The 15,270-nt window shown below is 41.3% G+C and overlaps 1 protein-coding gene across 1 annotated transcript in view; it reads left to right on the forward strand.

Annotated features, from left to right (window-relative positions):
- The window catches only part of LOC144249709 (transmembrane protein 87B-like), a 34,701-nt gene extending 21,662 nt beyond the window's left edge, over nt 1-13,039 (forward strand). The window contains exons 9-11 of the mRNA XM_077791854.1: nt 1,898-1,950; nt 9,130-9,160; nt 10,172-13,039. Coding sequence (XP_077647980.1) covers nt 1,898-1,950; nt 9,130-9,160; nt 10,172-10,231 — 144 coding nt within the window. The 3' untranslated portion in view covers nt 10,232-13,039. The remainder of the gene's footprint in view (nt 1-1,897; nt 1,951-9,129; nt 9,161-10,171) is intronic.
- Nucleotides 13,040-15,270: the final 2,231 nt, after the last annotated feature.

Consider the following 15,270-nt stretch of genomic DNA (forward strand, 5'->3'; position numbering starts at 1 on the left):
TGATGTATGAAAATGTTCCCTGTTGGGTTTGGTAAATTCTCTGATTTTTATATTTGGTTAATTTTTTAATCCTTTAAAATATGTTCTTTGAGTAGTTTCATGGCAATTTAACTAAACATTCAAAATATACTATAGTTTTCTTTATCTGGTGTTAGAACTACAGAGTGAACATCAATAAGCCAAACATTCAAAATCCAGAATACTCCAAAGCAACTGTGACACAAATGGAAAAGTCCACACCATCACACTTTTTTTCATGCTCAAAATTGTTAACAAACATTGTATGAAGTTACTTCAGGGCTGTGTGTATAAAGTGCATACAAATTGTAAATGAATTTGGTGTTGGGACTTGGTTCCATCTCTAAGCTGTCTTATCATGCATATGCAAGTATCACAAAATCTGAAAAGTCTGAAGTCTGAAACACTTCTGGTCTCAACCATTTTGGATAAGGATACTCAACCTGTATCACAATTTCAGATTTCTTAGTTTTTTCTATTTTAGTTATGTATCTCAGTGTATTTTTAAATTCATTATTTGCAAACATAGCCAGTCCTGATGGTGCACACCTGTAATCCCAGCAAGTTGGGAGGCTGAGGCAAAAGGATCACTGACTCATTTGAGGCCAGTTTGGGCAACTTAGTGAGATTCTGTCTCAAAATAAAAATTAAAAAGGGTGGGGCTAGGGCTGGGATTGTGGCTCAGCGGTAGAGCACCCGCCTAGCGCATGCAAGGCCCTGGGTTCGATCCTCAGCACCACATATAAATGAATAAATAAAAACAAAGGTATTGTGTACAACTAAAATAAATAAATTTTTTTTTTAAAGAAAAAGGATGGGGCTAGTTCAGTGGTAGGGTGCCCCTGGGTTCAATCCCCAGTACCACAAAGAAAGAAAGAAAAGTTTTTGCAAATGTGTTAAGAAAATAGTTTTTCATTTCTGTAAGTTAAGTGCGATCGGGGCTCAATCAGAGATTGTGGGCTTACTCTCACTGGTCTATTTCTGCTTAAGACCCACTCAGAGAACAGGGTTCCTATTCATCCTGGCTATTGCTTTGTCTCTCTGTTGGTAAGCATTTCATGTAGCCAGGTAGATAATGAAGAAAATTTTGATTTGTTTTACATTATAAAGTAAAATATTCAGTATTCCTTATATTTTCTCTTCTCTCTGAAATGATTATGAGCAAGTTTCCATTTGGGAAAAATTGTAGCTACCCCAGCCGGCCTGCTTCTTTTCTGGTCTCTCTAGGGATGTGAGCATGTGCACAGTGACACTTAGTCGTTGCTAAGGTAGATTATTTGGCCCATCATCCTTTTCTGTTGAAAAATTATTAGCTCATCAGAACTTTCAGGGGGATGGGGAGTACTGGGGCTCTAACCCAGAGGTGCTTTACCACTGAGCTACATCCCTAACCCTTTTTATTACTTGAGACAGGGTCTCACTAAGTTTCTGAGACTGGCCTCAAACTTGATATCTTTCTGTCTCCGCCTCCAAGTTGCTGGGAGTGTAGCTGTGTGGCATAGCACAGAGCTAATTCATAAGAACTACAACAAATAGGGAAGCATCAGAGTGTGGAGAAGGAAAAAAAATGCAAATCATGCTTTTGCTGTTTTCTATCATATATATCAACTTTGTTGTATTGTGGTTTCTTAGGACAAAACAATAACATGGATATATCTGACTAAAACCAAGAAGTGAAAAAACCTGAAATCAGCATTTTATTTGCCTGTTTAAGAAACCACTGTCTTAACTTCTGTGTGGCATATGTACCAACTTGTTAGGACATAGCAACTAAAAGAATGTCATGGATTTGAACTTAAATATTTACACATTTATCCTTCTAAAATATTCTTTCAAGTGATATTAAGCAAATGCTAAATATAAATATCTATTTCTACAGGATGAAGATTTGAAGTGGGTGGAAGAAAACATCCCCTCTTCATTCACCGATGTGTAAGTATCCTCTGTTACAGTCTTAGTGTAGGCTGTGGTTTAATGGGTCATTCTGCTGTCTTGTGCTTCTCAAACCTCACCGCTCCATGGGTTTTGTGGGCTCCTCGCCTGGGCATGGCTGTTTATTTCTTAAGAAAAATCAACAAAAACAAAGTTCTGGCTTAGTTTCTCTTTCCTTTTTTCACTGAACAGGAAGTTTAATACCAGTGACCTGTGACAAAGGCCCGCTTTTTCTGATCTAGTTATCAGTATCATTATTTTGACTTAATTTTTGTTATAGAAAAGTTCAAACTCATGTAAAAACTTTTTATGAACATAACTCACAACACCGAGTATTGTGGGGAAGCTTTTGGAGGAATGATGTGACCGTGGAAAAAGTAATCCATAGGGATCCCTTTGGGGAATTTTGAGCTGTTGACATTCCTCTATATCTTTGTCCTGTTCAACACGAGAATTCCACATAGCAGTTTCCCCAGTCAAGACAGGACAGCCAAGCATGGGGACGTTTCCTCATACTGTTCTGTCCTCCCTGCTCCCATCTGTCCCTCTCAAACAGTTCTGTCTGGTCTGATATTCCCTTTACCTGAAGAGTGTCCTATTTCTTGTAATGCAGCTGTGCTGGAAGAGAATCTGTCAAATTTTTGTTTGTCTGAATAAGTCTTTTATTTCTTTTTTTTAAACAGTATTTTTCTAGATATAGAATTCTTGGTCAATAATGTTTTTCTTTTATCACTTCAAATGTTGTCACTTGCATGTCTTCTAGGTTTCAGAGTTTCAGAAAAAGTCTACTTTAGTTTTTTTCCTTGTTCCTTCATGTTATATGGGTTTTGTTTGGTGGTTTTAGTTTTTGTTTTTGGTAGCCCTAGACTTCCTCTTTAGTGTGTTTTTAGAATATGGTGACTGTGTGTGTGTGTGTGTGTGTGTGTGTTTGTGTATGTATATGTATGTGTACACATAGATTTCATTTGTCTTGGCTATATACCCAGAAGTGAAATTGATGGATCATGATAATGTAGTGTTCAGCATTCTGAGAAATGGAAAGCTGCTGTGTTATTTTACATTCCTATTAGGGATATATGAAGGTAACAGTTTGTGTCCTTGCCAGTACTTGTTATTGTTCATATTTTTTATGTTATCTCTTTCAGTGGCTATGAAATAGCATTTCATTTTGCTTTGAGAGATTGATGTTATTTAAACTTTGGTAATTGAAATTGATGCATATCAGGTCTATGAAAAATAGGAACTACAACCAACTATTATATTTTTTTCTTTTAAAAGAAAATGTGTATATATATATATATATATATATATATATATATATATATATATATATATTCTTTTATATTTACTTACATTTTTAGTATTTCTTCTTCCTAATATGAAACATGAGCTAAGAGCCTTCTCCTGTGGGTCTCTATTATTCCTTACAGTATGGGTTTGCTGGCAAAAATTCTGTTTTATTTATATGAAAATATTTGTTTTGCCTTCCTTGTTAGAGGATGGTTTTGCTGGATATAGAAATCTCTGTTGACTTTTGAGCACCTTCATATCCTTCATGACTTTCACATTGTAACTTTAGCATATTGACTTCCTTCAGGTTCCTAAAGCTCTACCACACATCAAGGCTTGGTTGAGCTTGCTGAACATTTTTATACATGTGTCTTTTCTTTTTATACATACTGTCTCTCCTAGGCAAAGGATATAGGTCTTTTATTTTTCCTTTTTTTTTTTTTTTTGGTACCAGAAATTGAACTCAGGGGCACCTGAACACTGAGCCACATCCCCAGTCTTATTTTGTATTTTATGTAGAGACAGGGTCTCACTGAGTTGCTTAGTGCCTTGCTTTTACTGAGGCAGGCTTTGAACTCGGCAATCCTCCTGCCTCGGCCTCCCAAGCCGCTGGGATTACAGACGTGTGCCACCACACCCAGCTATTTTTCCATATTTTTTTATCGGCACATTATACTTGTACGTAATGGTGGGATTCGCTGTTCTATATTCATACATGCACACAATATAACAATATAATTTGGCCAGTATTATTCTCAGTAAGTCCCCTTTCCTCTCTTTCTTCCCCTGCTCCCTTTTCTTTACTGATCTCCCTTGCACCTTAATTTTTTTTTCCTCTCTTGTTTCCTTGTATGAGAGAAAACACACTACCCTTGACTGATTTGTCTTTTGTTGCTTAATATAATCTTCTCAAGTTCCATTCCATTTTCCTGCAAATGACATAATTTTATTTTTATTTATGGCTTAATAAAGCTCCATTATGTATATATACTACATTTTCTTTTTTTTAATTCATTTTTTTATTGTTGGTTGTTCAAAACATTACATAGTTCTTAATATATCATATTTCACACTTTGATTCAAGTGGGTTATGAACTCCCATTTTTACCCCGTATACAGATTGCAGAATCACATCAGTTACACTTCCATTATTTTACATATTGCCATACTAGTGTCTGTTGTATTCTGCTGCCTTTCCTATCCTCTACTATCCCCCCTCCCCTCCCCTCCCCTCCCCTCTTCTCTCTCTACCCCCCTCTACTGTAATTCATTTCTCCCCCTTGTATTATTTTCCCCTTTCCCCTCACTTCCTCTTGTATGTAATTTTGTATAACCCTGAGGGTCTCCTTCCATTATACTACATTTTCTTTATCCGTTCATCCATTGAGCAACACCTAGGCGGGTTCCATAGTTCAGCTGTTGTGCTACTATAATATGGGTAAGCACAGATCACTGTAGTATGAACACTTTAATTCTGGGGCTGTAGCGCGCCGGCCTCATATATGTGAGGCCCTGGGTTTGATCCTCAGCACCACATAAAAATAAATAAAGGGCTGGGGATGTGGCTCAACTGGTAGCGCGCTCGCCTGGAGTGCGTGCGGCCCGGGTTCGATCCTCAGCACCACATACCAACAAAGATGTGTCCACCGAGAACTAAAAAAAAAAAAAAAAAAAATATTAAAAATAAAACTCTAAAAAAAAAATTAAAAATAAATAAAGATACTGTATCCAACTTCAACTGAAATATTTGTGTGTGTGTGTGTTATTTTTTTAAAGAATTAAAAACGAGGAATGGTATAGTGAGCTATAATGAGCTCCTGTTTCTCCACATTCTTTCCAGCATTTATTGTTTGTATTCTTGATGGCTGCCATTCTAAGTGGAGGAAGATGAAATGCAGTGTAGTTTGATTGTATTTCCCTAATTGCTAATGATGTTGAACATTTTTTCATACTTTTGTTGGCCATTTATGTTTCTTTTGAGAAGTGTCTCTTTAGTTCTTTTGCCCATTTATTAATTGGATTATTTTGGGGGTGTTAAATTTTGAGTTCTTTGTACCATCTGAATATTAATTTTCTATTAGAAGAGCAGCTAGCAAAGATTTTCTCCCATTCAGTAGGTTCTCCTTTGCCATGCAGAAACTTTTTAATTTGATGCCATCCCTTTATTAACTTGGCACTATTTCCTGAGGTTAGGGGTCTTATTGAGAATGTCATTGGCTGTGTCTACACATCAGTGCTGACCCTACATTTTCTTCTAGGAGTTGCATAGTTTCTGGTTCAGTCCTAGGTCCTTGATCCACTTTGTGTTGTCTTAAGTGCAGGGTGAGTGCCGGTGATCTAGTCTCATTCTTCCACATATGGATAACCAGCCTTCAGCACCCTTTGTTCTTTTCTCCAGTGTATAGTTTGTCAGGAATCAGATGATTTTATCTGTGTGGATTTGACTTCTAGTCTGTACCATTGGTCTGTGGCTGTTTGGATGCCAGGACCATGCAGTTTTTGTCACGGAAGCTCTGTTGAATTCAGCTATTTTGATTCCTCTAGCGTGGCTTAGAATTGTTTGGCTAGTCTGTCTCTTATTCTTTCAAATTAATTTTAGCACTTTTTTCCTAGTTCTGTGAAGAAAGCTGGTATTTTAATGAGGATTGCATTGAATTGATTTATTATTTTTGGTTATATGTCCATTTTAACAATCTTAATTTCTGCCTATCCAAGAACATGGGAGGTATTTCTATCTTCTAAGGACTTCTTCAGTTTCTTTCTTCAATGATAGTTTTCATTGTAGAAGTCCTTCATCTCCATGTTTAGATTTATTCCTAGGTATTTTTTTTTCCTGATTTCTTTTTCAGCAGATTCATTATTGGTGTTTAGGAAAGCTGTTGATTTTGTATGTTAATTTATACCTGCTACTTTACTGAATTTGTTTGTTAGCTCTAGAAGTCTCTTGGTGGGGCTTTTGGATCTTCTACTAGAGAATCCTATCATCTGCAAACAGTGGTAATTTTACTTCTTCCTATCTAATTCTTATTCCTTTTATTCTCCTCCCTTGACTAATGCTTTGACTAGAATTTCTAGTGCTATATTAAATAGGAGTGATGAAAGTGGACATCCTTGTCTTGGTCAGATTTTAAAGGAAATGCTTTGATTTTTTCCCCTTTTACTATGAGGTTGGCTTTAAGGGGGTTTGTATATAGCCTCTGTAATGTTGAGGTCAGTTCCTTCTATCCCTAATATAAGTTTGTCGCTCTTTCTGTATCTTTTGAGATGATTGTGATTTTTTTATGTCCTTATTTCTATTTATGTGGTGAATTAATTTGTTGATTTGCATGTATTTAAACCATTCTTGCATCCCTGGGGGGAAAAAACTTGAGCATGACACGCAATCTTCTTAATATGTTGTTGAATATGATGTGCTAAGACTTTTAAAGGATTTTTGCATCTAAGTTCATTAGGGAAGTTGATCTGAGTTTTCCTTCCTCGATGTGTCCTTATCTGGTTTTGGTATGAGCGTGATCCTGGCTTCATGAAATGAATTTTTGTGTTCCATCCCTTTCTAGTTTATGGAATAGTGTGAGGAGAATTGGCATTAGTTCTTCCTTGAAGTACTGGTAGAATTCAGCCGAGAATCCATCTGGTTGTTGGCTTTTCTTTGTTGGAAGACTTTTTATTACTCTTCTGTCTTATTTCTAGTTGTGGGTCTGTTTGGGTTTTCTCTGTTCTCCTGATTCACTTTTGGCAGGTTGCATGTGTTTAGAAGTGTATTCATTTCTTCTAGGTTTTCCAATTTATCGGAGTTTTCAAAAGAATCTCTAATGATCTGCTGAATTTCTATGATGTCTGTAGTGATTTCTTCCTTTTCATCTCTAATTTTATTAATTTCAGTCTTTTGTTTTGATTTTGGTTATTTGGCTAAGGCTTTATCAATCTTTTTATCTTTGTTTCACTGATCCTTGTATTTTTCTTAATTTTCAATTTCATCGATTTCAGCTCTGATCTTAATTATTTTCTTTCCTCTACTGGTTTTGGAATGGGTTTATTTTTCTTTTTCTCAAGGACCTTGATTTTCTTACATGGCGCTCATAGCTGTAAACCTGCCTCTTACAACTGCCTTTGGAGTGTCCCAGAGGTTCTGGTGTGTTGAATCTGGATTCTCATTCGAGTCTAGGATTTTTAAATTTTTAAATTTTTCCCCTGATTTCTTCTATCACTGATTCATCATTCAAAAGTGTTTTGTTCAGTCTCTGTGTGTTCATGTAGTTTCTATATGGTTTTTTTTGGTGTTGATTTCTATTTTCTTTCCATTATCATCAGATAAAATGTAAGGAATTATATCAGGGGTTTTTTTTTTGTTTTTATTTTTTAATTTCCTTAGTTGCCTATGGCCTAAAATATTATCTGTTTTGGAGACTTTTCCATGAACCCCTGAAAAGAAAGTGTATTTGTTAGATGAACTATTCCATAGATGTCTGTGGAGTCCATTTTACTTCTAATATTTTACTGAGTTTCTGTCTGGATGACTCTGTGTGATAGTGAGAGGTGTGCTGCAGTCACCCAGGATCATATATGCGGGGTCTCACTGAGCCTTAATTTGAGTGGTGTCTGTTTTATGTGATGAGGTGCACCCATCTTGAGGCATAAATGCGTACCATCAAAGTGTTTTCTTGTTAAGTGTTTCCTTTGCCAGCGTGGTGTGACTGTGTCTTCTGATTAGCTTGGTCTGTCTGCTGCGTCGTGTGAGAGTATCGACTCCTGCCTGTCTGTAGCTTTCCTGAGCATGTCCAGGCAGCATGGGAGACTCTCTCCAGCACCTTTCCCAACGTGTTGACCCTTTGCCCTAAGAGAGCACTAACACACGTGAGAGGAGTGTTCTGACTAGATGGCAGATCACCATTCGGGTAGTTTCCCAGCTGTTCAGAGAAAAACATAGCAAGGAAGTGACAAATAAATCTGAACTTGGATGTCAGTCATGTTTGGAATTACTTATTTGTGTATTTTTAGTCATTGATATTTCTTCACCGCATTAAGCTCTAGGATTGCTTATCTTATATTGAACCCAGGGCCTTGTACAGTTTCCTTTTTGATATAGAAATAGCCTGTGGTCCACTTCCTTTCTGAAGTTAAGATTATTCAAATTTTTCAGTTAAACTTTTGACAAAACAGTTTTTTGTTTTGTTTTGTTTTGTTTTTGGTCCTGGGGTTGGAACTCAGGGGCACTCAATCACTGAGCTACATCCCCAGCCTTCTTTTGTATTTTATTTAGAGACAGTGTCTCACTGAGTTGCTTAGCGCCTTGCTTTTGCTGAGGCTGGCTTTGAACTCGAAATCCTCCTGCCTCAGCCTCCCGAGCCACTGGGATCACATATAGGCATGTGCTACTATGCCTGGCAACAAAACAGTTTTTAAAGGAACACACATTCCGAAAAGTGTTCATATCCTAAGTAACTGTATAACCCACTAAATTTTTTAAATGAGTACATTTGAGTAATCAGCATCCAGATCAAAAAGTGGAACATGACTAAGCCCTAGAAGCCCATGTTCCTTTCCACATAGGGGGCCATCTTCCCATAGGTTCTGTCGTCCCGACATCTGGAACTGTAGAACCTGTTCATTTTAAAAATTTTCTCCCTCAGTAGCTCGTCCATCTTCTTGGTTGTATGGTATTCCACTGTTTGACCATGCCAGTTTCTCCAGCTGGGCTGTTTCTAGCTTAGGGCTGTTGAACACAGTGCTGCTTTGAAAACCCTCCTCCTTGTCTGCTAGAACCTGGGTGTCTCCATGACTCAGCTGAGCATCTGCAGTGGGAATTGTGGACCACAGGCTATTTCTATATCGTTTTCCTAGATTCATTGGCCTACTTTTAATAACACTGTCACTTTTTTTTTTTTTTAGAGCACTTCCAGTGTTGGTGGATTCGGATGAGGTAAGATATGTTTTTGCTTATTTCCTTAGAGCCGGTATTGTCACAAAATAGAAATGTACTTCAGAAAGAGATTCTGAAAGTCGCTTTTTAAAATGAGTATGGGTTGAAGAGATGGAAGGACATTACGAATTGACTTGTGATGAGGCATAAAGGACTTCTGGGTGAGGTCCTCCTTTAGCCAGAAGCAAGATTAATGCTTGTTGGTAGGAAAGGGGGGGGGGGTCTCACTTTATGAGGCGTTCAGTGAATGATTCACTAAACCCATGTCTAGGTAGGGTTGAGAGGATTTGAAGGGGCAGCTTAACCTCTGACGCTGTGCATATTTTGTTGGGGTAGTAAATAGTGTTTCTGTTTGGTCTCCTTGTTCTTCACTTACCAAACAGGAACTCTGCGTCAGGGGTATGGCCTAGGAAGTTCAGGGGGAGGGTTGGGGTCACAGGATGTTCAAGGTTGCCTCAAGTTTGAAGTGCCAGAATGAAGGCTGGAGGGGGCAGGCCAAGTTCAGGTGGCTGTGGGGGATGAGCTGCTGCTCTGTGTTCACTGAGATGCAGGAAATAACTTTGCATCAGTGTCATTGGGGTTGGCGGCAGGGGAAAGTTTGAGAAGGCTGTAACTTCAGGCCTTAGGACTCTGCTGAAAGACGCGCCTAGAATTACTTTAAGAAGATGTTTGAATTATTTACTTGATGGCAACTGATTCATGATCTCAAAAAGACCTGGATTCTGTGAGGCCAGGCAGATCCAGACAGATCCCGGTGGGCTGTGCTGCGATCCGCCGGCTCCTGCCTCCGCTCCCGGGGCTCTGAGCTTGTGTTTTCTGGGCAGCCAAGGGCTGGTGCTTTGTGGCTGTCAGCAGGTCCCTGGGCATTCTGAGTGTGTGTGGACTGTACTTTCACTGTCTATATCTGATACTTTCCCAACATGGAAAGCGTAAATCGTGATTTTTGAAAGATTAAAAAATTCCATCACAGTCTTGGAAGCAGCATTTTGACAGTTTTTCTTCTCCCTCCAGGAAATTATGACCAGATCTGAAATAACTGAAAAAATGTTCTCTTCAGAAAAGATTATGTGATCGGAATGAGTATAAATAAAACCAAGGTCACGGCCTCGGACTGTGATGGGTGGGAGCTTGTTAGGGGCAGCCAGCAAGCTCTGGCCCTGCTGCCCTGGACATCACGTGGTAAAGGAAGGACTCGGAGGAGGCTGTGCATCCTCGACAGCTGACTTCTCCGTGTCTGCCGGAGTGAGTGGCTGGACTTGGAAGTCATCTGAGAAGAGCACGAGGAGGAAGCCGTGTGCACAGACGCCTGCTGGTGACGTGCCAGCATCGGATTGGGGTTCTCTCTTTTCTCTGGAAAAAAGGATCATTCCAGGTTTCTTTAAATTATATAAAGTCTCCTGCTGTTCTTTCTATTCACTTTGAGATAGATAATGTGATTCTTCTGAAGTATAGCGTGTCCGTGTCCCCATCTTTGGGATTTATGATTACTAGAAGCAGTAATGATTTTTTGTTTTACTTTTATACTGATGACTTAACATTGGAATGTGGGCATGTTGATATGTCTCATTTTGCTTTTTTTTTTGGTCTGCACAATGCCATTTTTTGTGAATACCACCATGAGCACCAGATCATGGAGTTAGGTCTTCTCTGAGCTCAGGGGAACACATGTGCACAAAGAGAAAAGTCTTAAGGGTTCCTTCCACAGATTTGCTCTGCCACTGCCCCTCCTCGGGCCACGGGTACGCGAGCTACTGCTGAATCTGCTGGGCAGGTGGTGGACAGCTGGCCACGTGGTGCCCCACAGCACCTCCTGCCTGGCAGGTTGGGAGGCCCATTACTGCTGAGCCTGGTGGAAACTAGATCTGTGTCTTGTACACAATCTTGGCATCTTCGTCTTATAATAAAGGCACATTGAACTGCAGAGTACATCACTGCTGATCTGGTAATTGCTTTGTTAATCTTCAGCCATGTTTTGCTGCTTATTTGTCACATTTCTTGGTGACATATGGGTTAGCAGGGTTTTTTTTTTTTTTTTTTTTAGTGTCTTTCTTTAAAATAGTGTGGACATATGCAGTTGGACATAGTGTGATGAAACTGTGATTGTGCCACTCCTTCCATGACCAAAGATAGAGGGCTGGCAACCTGTGAGGCAGTGATGAGGGGCGCATCTCGCCTGTCCTCTGCAGGAGTCCAGCCTGTGAACTGAGAGTGACTTCAGAGCATTTGAGAAGACAGGAAAATCTTGACCATCACAAATCTTTGTTTTTCACTGTGAAGCCTCAGAATGGTTTTCTTTCCTCTCAAAAGCCTTTCTGACCTGCCTCCTGTGGTCAGAAAGGAGGTTAGTAAGAAGACTGCCTTCAGGCAGCAGCTTCTCCTATGAGGCCTCGCCTCACAGCGGTGCTCAGCGGGGAGCCCTGGCAGGACAGCGCTGCTTGCCCCTCTGGAGACAGGCAGGTTTGCCAAGTGGTGCTCGCTCTGGACACCCTTCCTGGGAGGAGAGGGGCTAGTTGAAGAGGGGCTGGTTCCATCCTTCGCTCAAGTTTCTGCCAGGGTGATGGCCGCCCACCGAGTTTCCCAGCACCTGGGTCTGCTCTGGTTGGGTGCTCTGCCTTTGCCCAGCTGGTTCAGGACTGGAGGTGTCTGCTGACCTCCTACCCCACGGTTTGCAGTGGGTTGACCCCTGACTCGGCACACAGCTGGGGTTGACCTCAGAGGCCGAGTCCTGGGCCTGCAGCCAGGAGGCACGTGAGCATGGTGGGTGGGAGTGGGGGCCGATGGCAGGTGTCACACTAAGGGGAACCAGCCCCCACAGGCCTTGCTGCTGTTCCTAGGGACAGTTCTTTCTCCCGCCCATGTAGCTCAACAGGGACTGAAGGGAGCCGCTGCTCTCCGCCCCCAGGAGGCAGGTTCCCTCCTTCCGCTGCTGCTGAAGGGCATGTGCAATGTCTATCCTTCCTGGTGGTGGTGTCATCTGTATTTCTGGGGAGCAGGAGGGGCCGCCCTGGCACTTGGCTTCCAGGCCCAGGGAGGATGGCAGAATGTCCCCAGGGCGCACAACTCCTTCCTCAGGGGCCTCCAGGCCTGGGGCCTGCTCTAGGGGTTACTTTAGGAAGCCTTGGCGAGGCCTAAGGGAAGGGCCCACTTTGGTATGAAGTGTGAAATTTGCCTAAGAGGAAATTTTCATGATTTGAAGTAGATTAAATATCTCCTTTAAAGTGTAGTCACTTTATTGCAAAAACTAAGGAAAAATAGCTGATTATTTTATGCCTAGAGGTAATATTCCCTTACTTTCTTGTAAAAGAAATATTTTTTCTAATCTTTCATATCCCTTCCCCTCTGTATTACAGAACATTAGATTTGCACTACTATAACGTCGACTCAAAGTATAAAAGTGTATAAATAAGTTTGATTCTATATCTTCCTTTTGAAAGTGGTCTGGGGAGCCTCCCTGGCCGTCACGCTAGGGAGGTCTCTGCTCCTAGTCCTTGTCTTTTGTGGCAGCAGCAGAAGACAGCCCTGCCCAGCACCGCCCTGCATGACAGAAGCTTGAAACGGGCACGTTTTGAACATATCAGCTGTATGTATGTAAGTGACAGAAGTCGATTTTTAAGGAAGTGTATGTTATGCCACAAGAACTCATGGCTGGGTTAAGAATCTTCTTTAGAACTAGGAAAGTGTTTTATTCATATATTTGGGGAGAAAGTTTGGGGGCTTAAAAATTGTATTTTTTATTTAAAAAACTTAAATTATTCTATAACTTGAAAGAAATTTCTTTGAATATAGGACATGACTATTTGAAGGATTTTTGTTTGAAACATTAATGTATTTTTGTGCCTTAAAATTGGTTCTTTTAATAAAATGCTTTCTGAAAGTTTAGATGATTGATGATTGATAATATTTGAACGATAGACTGCATGACTCTATAGGAAAAACAGACTTCAGTAGATGGCAGGACTGAAATCCTTCAAAGAGGAGGGATATTCCATTAAACAAGAAACTGTTCAACCTCAGTAGTGATACAGAAATGCAAAACAAAAGGTTGGGGAAATTTCTAAAAATCTGGTTAACCTAAATTTACGTTCTTTATAGACATCTGTAAAATCCCTTTGCTATCAAGGTCTGGTGAACTGAGCAGACTCATTAATGATGGTGAGAAATGACTCATTAATGATGGTCTTTGTGAGAAGAAGTTCATGAAGTTTGGATGGTATCAATTTTGGTGATATTTTAAAGGACGGCTCAAAATACAGAATAAAGTTTCTGCACAAGCGTGTATTGTAGTATTCAAGATGAAACTAGAGGCGAGTTTAAATGTGAACAATAGGAAAATTATTGCATTATGGTTTAACTGGCTACTTTGGGGACACTGTGCAGTCATGAAGTTATCACAAAGAATTTATAACAACAGACGAATACATGTTACTGACATAAAAACAAAATCAAGGATTGAATAGCAGTGAACCAAAGTGGCACTGTGGTCAGTGTTGTTGGGGTTCCACCCCAACGTGGTCCCCATGTGATCCCAGCCTGCCGCAGTCTTGGCTGGGCACAGAATCACGAGCCACTCACAGCTTTGTAGATTGAAACAGCAATTCTTTATTCCCGAACTCACACCGGCCTCTACACACGTTCTGGGGAAATCCACGTACTCCACCAGGCTTTTTATCCTATTCCCAGCAGGAATAACCTTAAACCTGGAACTGCCCTAAACCCAGATTGTCTTAAACCGGGAACGCCCTAAACCCAAGGAGCGGGATACTTCCTAAAACCTGCAGGATACACCCTAAACCTGGATCCACCCTGGTCCTTGAGCAGGGTCACCTTTCTCAAACATACATGCAATGTCACAGCGAATGTCCAAGGCAAGTCCATTTCCACGAGTCCTTCCTCTAAGCAACATGGGGTACGCTGGCAAGGAAATTTCGATGTGTCATTCCTACTTGGCAATGGCCCTCAGCACCAACCCTTCAGAAGACTGAGATGAAAAGAGGCCGACTCTTGTCCCAGTCCAGATGGGCACAGAGGTGGGGAGGCTGGCCTTCCAGGTGGTCCCTCAGGACCCCCAGTTTATTTCCATCCGAGGCCACCATTGACACCCAGCCAGTGGAAGGAGGAGGAACCGCTCAGAAGGTTCTGGGACTGGAGCAGGAAGTGGCGAGCATTGCTTCTGAGCAGTCCCTTGGCAAAACCTGGTCCTGTGGTCACACCAGACTGCCAGCAGGCAGGGTAGTGCCAGCAGCCCGGCTGCCTCCTTCCTGAGAGGGGGACCCCTGGCCTCCTGCCTTGTGGAGCAGTGGACGGCAGCAGACCTAGGAGCTTCTCCTGCCTTCGCATTACCTAACTTTCTAAAGCTAAGGTGTGAGCTTTGCCTAGGCTGCATGGGAAAGGCTGTGTGGCTTCAGGTCACAGCTGGATCCCTGAGAGCCCCACCTTGCTGGGACATGTGGTGCAACATGGGAACATTTCTTCAGGGACCTTCTCCCAGCCTGATGCTGGGGGCCAGGACGGGAGCCTGGAGGAGGGCAGGAGCATGTGATGACTTGGGGCCATTCACAGGGCACCAGGCTTAGCCATTGACCCCACAGGAGAGGCTAAGTAGCCTGCCTTAGGTAACCCACCCAGGAAAGTGATCAGACTGGCCTAGTATTAGCAGGAGTCCTCCTTGAAGGATTGTCCTCAAGTCCTGAGGGGAGTGGAGGCTCCATTTACCACGTCCATGTTTGCTTATTGGAGGGTTGATAACGTGTCTGAGGAACCTGGGGCACTGCCCTCCTCAGCCAGCTGACATCAAGGTGGAAGGTGCACGGGAAACCCTCTGAAGTTCAGGTACATCACCTTAAGAGTAAGTTGCCCAGAGGTTCCCCATGAGTGACCTGGGCTTACAGCAGAACACTTGGGCTGTGTGACGTAGGCTGGCGTGATAACTCAGATGAGAATAACTTGGGTAGCATTTCCTTAAAATTATTTTTGAAGAATAAGAAACTGCAGTTTATATACAGGAAAAAATTCAAAAGCCATCCAGCAGAGGGTGCCAAAGTCATGTCTCCTAGAATTCCTAATCTCGACTCTTTGTCCTTAAATCTTGCCTTTAAAAAAATAAATACAAA

The sequence above is a fragment of the Urocitellus parryii genome, chromosome 12, assembly GCF_045843805.1.
Source record: "Urocitellus parryii isolate mUroPar1 chromosome 12, mUroPar1.hap1, whole genome shotgun sequence".
NCBI classification, from domain to species: Eukaryota; Metazoa; Chordata; class Mammalia; order Rodentia; family Sciuridae; genus Urocitellus; species Urocitellus parryii.